The sequence below is a fragment of the Pterocles gutturalis genome, unplaced genomic scaffold (assembly GCF_000699245.1).
Source record: "Pterocles gutturalis isolate BGI_N339 unplaced genomic scaffold, ASM69924v1 scaffold36681, whole genome shotgun sequence".
Taxonomy (NCBI): domain Eukaryota; kingdom Metazoa; phylum Chordata; class Aves; order Pterocliformes; family Pteroclidae; genus Pterocles; species Pterocles gutturalis.
Window position 1 is genome coordinate 5584 of NW_010106684.1, and position 10376 is coordinate 15959.

At 37.6% G+C, this 10376-nt stretch overlaps 1 protein-coding gene across 2 annotated transcripts; it reads right to left on the minus strand.

Annotated features, from left to right (window-relative positions):
- Nucleotides 1–821: 821 nt before the first annotated feature.
- MOSPD1 (motile sperm domain containing 1) lies at nt 822–9839 on the minus strand. Of its 2 annotated transcripts, none has more exons than XM_010087866.1 (5): nt 9582–9838; nt 9323–9398; nt 5862–6091; nt 3786–3947; nt 822–1366 (listed from the first exon to the last, which is right to left on the minus strand). In XM_010087866.1, exons 1-5 carry the CDS (start codon nt 9733–9735, stop codon nt 1335–1337), a joined length of 654 nt encoding a protein of 217 aa, XP_010086168.1. In that variant the 5' UTR covers nt 9736–9838; the 3' UTR covers nt 822–1334. The 2 variants fall into 2 exon arrangements, with proteins under 2 accessions (XP_010086168.1, XP_010086169.1); XM_010087867.1 differs by having other exon boundaries at nt 1023–1366; nt 5865–6091; nt 9582–9839.
- Between the last annotated feature and the right edge of the window lie 537 nt (nt 9840–10376).

The following is a 10376-nucleotide window of genomic DNA, read 5'->3' on the forward strand; positions in this document are numbered from 1 at the left end:
TCATTTAGTAACGGGGTTTTTTTAAATGAACGTTAATGTTTGACTTTATCATCTGACGCTGATAGATGACACAATCTCAGCTCTTCTGAGAATCAGACTGAAGTAACATTTTATTGCTCTTTAAAGACTTACTTGTATTATATATAAGAAAAAAATGTACAGTGATTAACAACTTCAATTCAGCCTCTCTTTTTTTTTTTTTTTTAAACAACACTGTTATCTGCATAGTTTCTTTGTACTTCCATGCATAAACAGAAAAGTGACCCATAACATGCAGGGGGAAAGAAAGTTTAATTTCTGAAATGTTTTTTATAAAGATCAGAGCATATTATAGACTGCTTATAAAGATCTGGGTAATGCAGGAACAGGGGCTCTGCAGTAGCAATATTTTTAAGCTTAACATCTCCACAATGAAATGTCAAATGAAGGGAAATAGCTGTTATATGAAACAAAATGAATGTTCACCTATAATATAAAACTGGAATTGGAGCAGGAGTTTCTCATACAAAAGAAATCTCCCATCTTACCTGCAGGGGGGAAGGGAAGGTGTAGAGGAATGCTATTGCTATACTTAGTTTGGTCTCTAAAACAGAAAAAAAAAATGCTGAATTTTGTATTAGTGTGCAGTGTGAGTTCAACTTCTGTTAATGCCACTTAGTTCACATATTGCATGCATCCCTAAGAAATAAAAAGATCCGATTAAATAACTTGTTTTTATTGTCTACAATTGTGATACAAAATGGCTGTCGCAGAAATTATTTCCCCACGTAAGAAAATGAGCACTCAATGATATAATTGTAATGAAGTAAGGAATTTGAGAATTACTTCTTCACCTAAAATTCATGGTTTATTTCATAGTTTCACTGATGGAATTTTTCATTTTCTTCAATGATCAGTCATGACTGTCATCCTTCTGGTTATGTATACAGAAGTGTTATGCACCAGCCTCAGCACATACAACCACAAACCAAATGAACATTTTACATAAGACAGTTTGCTTTTATAGTGATCACGCACTGATGTGAACACAGACTAAAAATAACAAATGTTGCTTTAATAAGGATTTTTTTACAGTAGGTGTAGATATAAAAGTCTTTCAAATTATTTTCACAGGTATCACTGAACATTTCATAGCTGTCTGTTACAGAAGCACCGAAAAGTGCTTTGAGTCTTTCATTTATTATACATAGTTAAAATATATTACACTTCTGAAGGTATCTTAAATCACTGAACAGTTTTGCTAGCATCTTAATGAGCCAAATGGGAGTAAAAGGCAGTCCACATTCATGATGTGAATATACAGTAAGGTGTTTGACATCCTATTAACTCATTGCTCATGTTCTCAAAATAACCATGGTGATGAGACCTGAAAGACAAGAATTAAGAACTAAATGCTTTAATTTCACTGAATAAAACATTTAAAATAGTTTACCCTGTCACAGGCCAGGTAAAAGTGCATAAATACATGCAGAATGAATTTATATATACACTTCACTTAGAAGTATTGTTCCAAATTTTGATGTAGTCAAAATCTGTGTAAAAAAAAAAAAGAAGGACACTGAAGTGCAGTATATCAGTATATCTAGTAAGTAAATGTCAAAGAAGCTATAAATACTCTAAACAATTACTGATCTCGCTACTGGAAAATCTTAACATCGAGATTTTGACTTAGGTAAGTGTAACACTAGCAGTTTTCACAGGGGCTAGGTATGGGCAGTGTAATTCAAATGCTGAATCATCAATAAGGCAGATTAGCTGAAGGCTCCAAGACATTTTTGTGTCTGCTCTGGGCAGAATAACTGATCAAAGACTAGTTTTAGACAAAGATGTTAAGCTTTGTTGTCAGTCTGCATAGGGAGCTTTCTACAGATTCTTTGTTGTGACCTTTAAAGAGGGAAGAAAAAAAAAAAAACTGCTCTGATAGAGGTTAAAAACAATTAAAACCAGATGAAAGCAGGAAATGTGGGGCTAATAGACCTACTCATGACACACTGAAAAGTTCACTTTAATTATGTGCTGATAGACAGGAAAAAGTACAAATCTGCAAGTTCTTAGCCATGGGTTATATTGCACAAGGGAGAGAGGCATATTATAATATAAAAATATAAACATTAGGGCTCCTTGAATTCCAACCTTACATAACATCAAAATAGTAATTTATCAGTTCTTAGGCAATCCTACTTTCTTGCAGGCTCAGATGATGTTAATATAACAGCCTTTCACTGCAGAGAGCTTAGCTAAAGCCTATGGATCTCACTAGGGATAAAGAAATTTCTGAGCCCATTTTACTATCCTGCCACTACATACTGTTATTTACTTGATAAAAGATTTTGAAGACAGAAGCATGACACAACAGAGCTGCAATGCTGCCTTCCATTAGATAAGCAATTTATCCATTAAGAGGAATTCAGCTATTTCTTAAGGTCTGTAGTAGCCTAGACAATCAGTACTACCACAACCGCTGTCGGCCTTAGCTTGCGTTATCTAAACCAGTGCAGAGTAGTAACGGGCTTCTGGGAAGTGCCACAGGACAGCCTATGCCACTTGTACAGTGACTTTCAGGCAATAAAGGGTTTAACTCATTTCTGTAAAGCAATACTTCTCAAATGTCACACAGCCCAGCTGGTGGGGTATTAACCTCCTTTTTCAATTAAATGCTACACAATTCATCTGTACTTCGTTGTGGAAGACAGTTTCATCTTCTCAAAGGCAACCAACTTGCTATGTGAGCAAGAGGTGCTCACAGAAGAATCTTTTCATGAACACTAAAAATGCTGCTACCAAAGGAATCAAAACCTGCAAGAACTTCACAGTGAGTCTAGAAACAGGTTAAATTGTTGCAAGTATAAAGTCAAATGGTGCAATACTAGAGTTGGCACCAGCAGACACTGGAGTAGTTTTCAAAACTAGAGATAAAAAACAAAGCAAGGATTACTGCAAGGTCCTGATCTGAAAATACATCACCATCGACTCAGGCAAAGCGTGACAAGGGACTTTTCAAACCATTTCAGCAGACTGACTTGCATCAGTCAGTCAGTCAACTGAGTGTGCGCATTAACCATTAAGAACTTGCATCTTTTCTCATCACTACCTCACCTCTAGCTATCAGTTTGCAGCTGCCTAGCTCATTTCCTTTAAATCCTCATTTCTGCCAGGTAGTGGGACAGGAGAATTGAGCTTAGCATGACTGTTCTTCAAATCTGAAATAGTTATAGAAAAATAGTCATAACAAATCAACTGTGCAACTTATCTATGTTTGCTAACTTAGGAGCAAGTTATGAATCAGGAAGAACTGTGGATGGAAGTGGTCTCTTAGGAAGGCTTTATAACCACTTATTTCTACACTTTTCAACTGGTTATCAAGAAGGCAGTCAATGGAGCCTTTCAGACCAGCTCATCTGGTTTGGAGAGAGAAACAAAATAACAGAAGAGATCTTGGTTCTGCAATAGAGTCACTCTCTATTTCAACAGAAGAATAAGAAACGGCACATTCCATTCTGTTTTGTTGGCGATGACTACAGTTGGCCAGTCATCAAATGAAGGTGAAATTAACATGTAGAGGCCTGTTTGTAATAAATATCAACTAAAAGCTGGTCTAAAACACTTACAATAACTAATTTACTCTGATATCACTATGGCTGCAAGTTAAAATACAAGTGAAGATGCAAAACAAAATTTATGTGGTGCTTTGTCTCCAGCAAGTTTCCTGAAGCCACTGGTAAACCGAGAAGTTTCCCAAATCACAGAAGTTGGAAGAAAACATTTACAAAATCCAAAATACTTACCTAAAACATAAGCAGCTACTAACTTTTGATTCACACTTAAATGGAGGTAGAGAGGCACCAGGGATTCCATTTCCCCCAACGTAGGTAGCATTAGTGCTGCAATACACACTATTCCTAGGAAGACTGTTAGTAAACTAGGTCCCGACGAGGCAGTTCTGTTTTCTGAAAAACAAGATAGTACCAAATATAAGGAACATCTAACCAATACAAAGGTTAAATATTCTGCAAAAATGTTTGTGGTACACTGGAGCTGCAATATCCTGAGATTTTTTTTTCCCTGTGGAGCTTGGAGAGGGTGGTAAACAGCTCTTAAACTCACCCTTCTAAACCTTCTGCATTTTGCAATGGAGAAGGCTGCTCCCTGTTCTGATGCTGGAACTTGTTTTCACATGACTTCCCAAACCCCTCCCTTCTGGAGGAACAGAGCCTGCCAGGCCCAGTAGCTATATATACACACTCATGACAGCTGGATGTTTCAGCAACACTTGAGGTTTCACCATGTGTCCTGACTCCATTACTTGATATGTTCCTTCAGAGATGAGTAATCAATTAGGAAAGATCTGCCTCTGCAGCTTTTTCAGGTGTTAACTGCTTACACCTCCAGAACAAAACCTGGCTACAGCAAAAGCACAGGTTCTTGGGCCAGATGAGTTCAAGGGCTGCACCTGACCAGTTTATATGCCACAAATTAGCAGTATTTCAATCTTACTTTAAAAGATGTGAGTGTGAAACAGACAGTCCAATATCACCAGAATAAGGAAAAGCAAACTATAGATGAACTGTCCTTCATACACTTTGTTGCACTACAGTTTACAGCTGGAACCTACTCAAAGGCACACTGTGTGTGATCTTTGAAATGAGCTGTTAACACGTTTGTTAAATACCTCTAACCAAATTCCTAAGACCCACTGGAAATTAGCCAATGTTTTTATCAAGTTTTTCTATCCTCAGTGACTAGCAATACGTGTCCTATTTTAATTAAATAAATCTGTTGTTTCTAGGTTGCAGGCTATATGCAAAGACTGTAGTTGTTTTGTTTACTGTTTTTTTGTAAGCAAACAGTATAATGTAGTCAACAAGCTTTTTAAGCAGAAAAACAGCATTTGGATTAAGACCAGCATCAGATGGTTCAGGATGGTTCAAACCCTCTGTACCAGAACAACTCTCATAGTAACATTTTGTTCTGTGAGCCCAGAGATCTTTGCAGGTTTGCTTTAACCATGTATCCTACTAATACCTATCCTGAAGTTTCTTTTAGTAAATTGTGTTTCACCAGCCAACAAACTGTGTATAAATAATGAAGCAGTTTGTTTTTAACAGGAGGAACACTCTCAAGCAAGTTAATATATTTTCTGGAATTGATTTTTGTTCTTGTCATGAAAAATAACAACAGTGACAAGAATATTACAGGATAAATCAGCAGAAATAACAAGAAGGTAGACTGTCAAGTCAAGAATCAGTTCAGATTCAGTTCTGGTAGAACTTGATACTTTTTATATCACGCCCTACCACTTCAATTTAACTGTTCAGGCCAGGATTTGCCCAAGAGCACTGATTCATTTCCTCACGTATGAAACGTGCAAAGAGTTTTCAGCCAGCAACTGTGCTTTTCTGTACTTGTGAGACAGACAAAGGAGGTGGCGCAGAACAAGGAGCACTTTAGAAGATGTTTTGGCAATATTTCCTGCTCATCAGGAAATGGAGGATTAAGGGTTTGGAACAAACTCAGAAGGGGCATATGTTCTGAAAGAGCCCAAGGGAAAAAATGACTACCATCCTTTTGCAGATAAATTCCCACTGGCTTAACAGAACTTCTGCACCAGAGGAATAAAGGATGTACTCTCCAAGGTATGATGTGCAGACATGGGGCAGCAAAGGGTCTTTATTAATCATAATCAGCATAAGCAGAATAGCCATAGTTTGGGTTCTTGGGCACTGTCATCCCCCAGTGATAAAGACAGCAGTGTTACACGTAAGTAAAAAGAATTATTTTAAACTGTATTTTAGTCTAGTCTTTGTCATCACTTGAGCTATTCATAACTGATTTAGGAGACAGAAGGGGTAAAAGATTTCAGCTACCTGGTTGACACAAAGTCTGCTCAAAAAAGACACTTTCAGCTAGGTGTTCTTTTATTCGTTTTTCCTCCTCTTCCTTTTGTTGTGGTTGTTCCTTTGCAGATGGAAGCAGAGTAGCAATAATCTCCTTTTTCCCTAATGCTTTCCTCTGGCTCTGCTCAGACACTTGTAGACGGAATTTATCTATCACGCCATAGTAAGAAGCCCGAACATCTCTGTGACGAATCACACTGCAGAGGAAAACAACATTTTCAAACAGAGGAACTAATAAGAAGCATGTCTCCTGTGGAATTATGTTCTACATGCTAACATTTCCCCTTTCTCCCTCACACAGATACAGTGCAATAGTCCAGATCCCCAGCACCTCCTCCATCATTCAGTGTTCTGAAGATTTGATCTTGCCTTCTCTCTCCCCTCCTTATGTTCACTCTGGTTCCTAAATACATATGCTCCAGCTGGCTGGCCAAAAAGAACAGTTAATTCTTTATCTCAAGCATGCTTTTGCCTCAATTTGAGGCCTAGCTGCCAATTTGCACGAAACATCAATTATCTGAAAGACTCCTCCTCCTTTATTGAAGCTGTTTGATGCTGGCCAGTGATTTTAAAAGGCATGAGAGGACTGGAGTGGACAGGGAAGGAAAGAATAAAAGTAGGACTGCCAAACACATGGACAGGTGATGGCAGAAGTCTAACTTTTTGAGGAAACCGGGCTCAAAGCTTTACAATTATCGTTCCTCAGAAGCAAAACTCTCTACAGACAAGAGTCAGCTAGGTGTAAAGGGATTTTCAAAATCAGAACCCGATCATTAAGGGCATGTAACAGTGCAGTAAGAATGACAGATACATGTCTACCAAAAGATTTCTCACCTGTCTTTCAGTGAGTAAATTTGGATTCCAACATCAGAGGTCTGTGCTATCAGAGCTTTTCTCATCCATCTAGCTACCCTGAGCACTTTTTGTAGCCCGCATTGAAATGCACGATGGTGCAGATACTTCACTAGCTACCAAGAGCTCTGCTGGGTGTAATCACAACTCAGACTGCAGTGTAGACGTATCCTCTGAGTACAGCTAGGGATTCAGTTATTTTCTTGGTAAACCTTCTCACTGTCCAGAAACCACTCTGTTGCTCTACTGTTTCAAATACATTGAGCAAGAAACTCAGTAAGATAGGGTGATAGTTGTTGCATTCCTTCTAGTTTTATGGCATTTCATGGGAAAAATTGTATGTGGGACCTACAAAAGGCACAGTTTTAAAATAACACTGATCAAAGGCAAGACAGGCCTCTGAGCAGTGCCCTGCTCAACTGCCTCCTCTCTGCATTTATAACTCATTATGAAATTACATATCTAGCATTAAAAAGTTATAACATTTAGGTTTTGAAGTCATACCAGCTCTTAGGGTTAATAGAGATTTTAATCATTTTTACAAAGTGGAAAACTTTTTTTTTGTGATGGGCTGTTATGAATTTCTAATGTAACAACAGCTAATCTGAAAAAATACCTCCATATAAGGGATTTGGCTTTAAGAAGATTGCCATCTGAGGGGAAAAAAAATTATTCTCCCCTTAGTAATATAGGATAGTAGCCTTAAATTTGCTTAAAGAAACCTATCTTTGTGATAATATATACATTAAAATGCTGCAAGAAAGATTTTTATGTCTCAGTCTTAATTTAAAGGAACTATATCACATCAAGATATCTACAATCATTAACACATAGCCAGTGCTTGTAGCCAGTATCTAGTTGAAGACTATTCAACAAGGAAACAGAGACTAAGTCATCCCCCAAGCGAGAAGGCTGCAGGAATGTACATAGTTTTACATCACTTTAGAGGCAAAAGACTGTGCTTATGACAGGCTTTCCAGTGTTGGCTGGGCAACTGCCCGCACTAAAACAAAAGGCTTTTTCCCCCTCAACAATCCTAATTCATACAACTCTCAGCATATCAGAAGAGCAGATTCAACTAATTTCCTCCTTTAATGTTTCCTTTTAAATTTTTGTTTCTACTCTTAGCACCAGGGTACTAACTACCAATCTAAACAGAATCTTTACATAACACTGTGCTATGAGAACATGCATCTGCTGCCAAGCAAAGAGATGTTTTCTGCAGACCCTTATAAACAGATACATTCTCCTGTTTCTTTTTAGAGACCATTGCATAATTGGAAGCTCTGTAGAATATCTGTTTATCTGGCAAGGGGCCACATTTGCATAGTACTGCTCATATCCTAGCAGTAAACACTGCCCATAGACAGCAACCATTGGAATGGAATGGGGGTTTTTGCTGCACAAAAAAATTCCCTTGGAAACATATATATGTCTTATTTTCCTTTATTTAATAAAAGACATTTGTTTAAGATGAACCAAAAGTAATCAAGCTTGTGCAAATGTCTGCTAAGGACTAGAATAGTTTGCTCATACACTGGTATATTCTGACCTGTTTTGTTCCATTTTTAAGATTATTGCTCCTGCCCACTGAAACTTTTCAGTTCCATGTTTTAAACTTCCTTTCTACTCAGTGAGTCCTTGGAATTTTCCAAATTACACCGAAGGAAAACAGTCTACAGGAAAGAGCCATTCCCCAAGCATGGTATTATTCATCTGACAAAAGACATCATTCAGTAGTGGCGTCTTTTTGTATCTGGCCATTTGTTAGCCAGAGATTCCAGAAGGTGTTTTACAGTTTGCAAGTATCTGTTCAGAAAGCTCAGTCTACTCTTTTAGGTACTTCATCCCTTCTTTAGCTGTATCTGTACATCAGCACAGGAATAAGGCGCCAAATGGAAGATGAAAAAAGCAGGGCTGTTTTAGCTTATATACCTACTCTACTTTGAATTATAGCAGCCTACAGACCCTGTACATTATTATGGTCACTTAACCAGCCTTCATCTTTTCTCTGTTATTGGGCTGGGACCTGACTGGAGAAAAAAAGTGAACAAAAAAGAAGAAAAAAGAGAGATCTGAGAACAAGAGAGCCAGACGAGGTGAAAGGCAGGCAGAAGTACCTTTATTAAACATAGCCCAGGAAAGTGTGCTCAGTAGAACTGCATATGTTTTCATTTTGCCAATCTGCAACCAAATATTTTTCACAAAGAAATCCCAACCCTGGGGTCTTGCTTTTCTTGTTAGAAATAACAAAAAAGTACTGAGAGGAGGCTTCTATTACTCTCACTGCTGTTTACAAACTATACTATACAATGCATTTACTAGCATTTTATTTATGCCTAATGACAATATTAAAGAAGGAAATATCTTCAATATTGTAATACCTCTGCCCTAGAGAGAAATAATAGCAAAGACCAAACGGCCACAAGAATAGATTAGGAATATATTATATCTTTATCCAACTTAAGTTTATACTGTGCATGCTGTCATTTACTACCTCATAAATAACAAAAGAAAATAAGATAATCAAATGTCATACATTAGAAAAAAAACAAAACCAACTGACTTTTACTTACATATCAACACAGCACTGAGGCTTCACTGCACCAGTAGCATCAACCACCGCATACTTATTTGGAGTTGTACAAAGAACTGCAACGAAAAGGGCAGTAGTGGTAGCAAATCATGAATTAATACCTCACCAAATTCATCAACAGATACATGTAAAGATAAGAGTTTGGTTTTGTCACAAATATGATTTGTTACATGAATTATAATTGGACCGTTCAAGATCACCACCTAACCCTTAAGTAGAACTTAACCCAAGAAACCCACCTTTGAATTTTAAGGCAAACTCATAGGGGTTATATAGAGTCAACACTTGCTTGTGTGTTGACTGGTCATCTGCATAAAATATAAGTTCTGTAGGAAAAACAAAAACAGGAAGATTTCCTTCCACTAACTCTGGCTGTCTTTTTTGTTGCTGCATTGGCACTGAATCCTCCTTGCTGCTTCTTGTGTTCTTATGATTTTGTATCCTCAGAGACTTCAGTTTTTGAATCGTTTAAGAATTCCAAAGCATTTTGGCAATTCTAAAGGAAAAAGGGGGAAAAAAAGAGAAAAGGCAAGAAGATTACTTCCATAAGTTTAGTATAAACTGAAGCAGTCAATAAAGGTGTAAAAATCTACAATATGAATCGACCTTCACTTAAATATGGAAATAGAAAAAAATATTTGCATTGGGTTTCCAGCTATTGAATAAGCTGCTATAAAATAAATGGATAAGCATTTCTTCAGTGTATCATGGCAGCATTTTGGGGTCCCAGTCCATGACTAGGGTTGCTTATGCTTGGTCTTTGTAACACAACCTAAACAACAAAAAGATAACCCATCCTTGCCTCAGGACACTAAGGCCTGAGAAAAAAACAGAGTAGAAATGAGGAAACACAAAGACATGAGGCAGCAGTCACCGTTTAGGCAGGAATCTCTCTGCAGGGGTGACCTACTCTGAGCAGTCCCGGATGAGGTGTAATAACTTAGGTATCTGCTCACATGGGCACAGAGGTATGTCAAATCCCAGAGATTCAGAACAAAAGAATGGGGAACACCTTCACGCCTTGTGTAAACTAA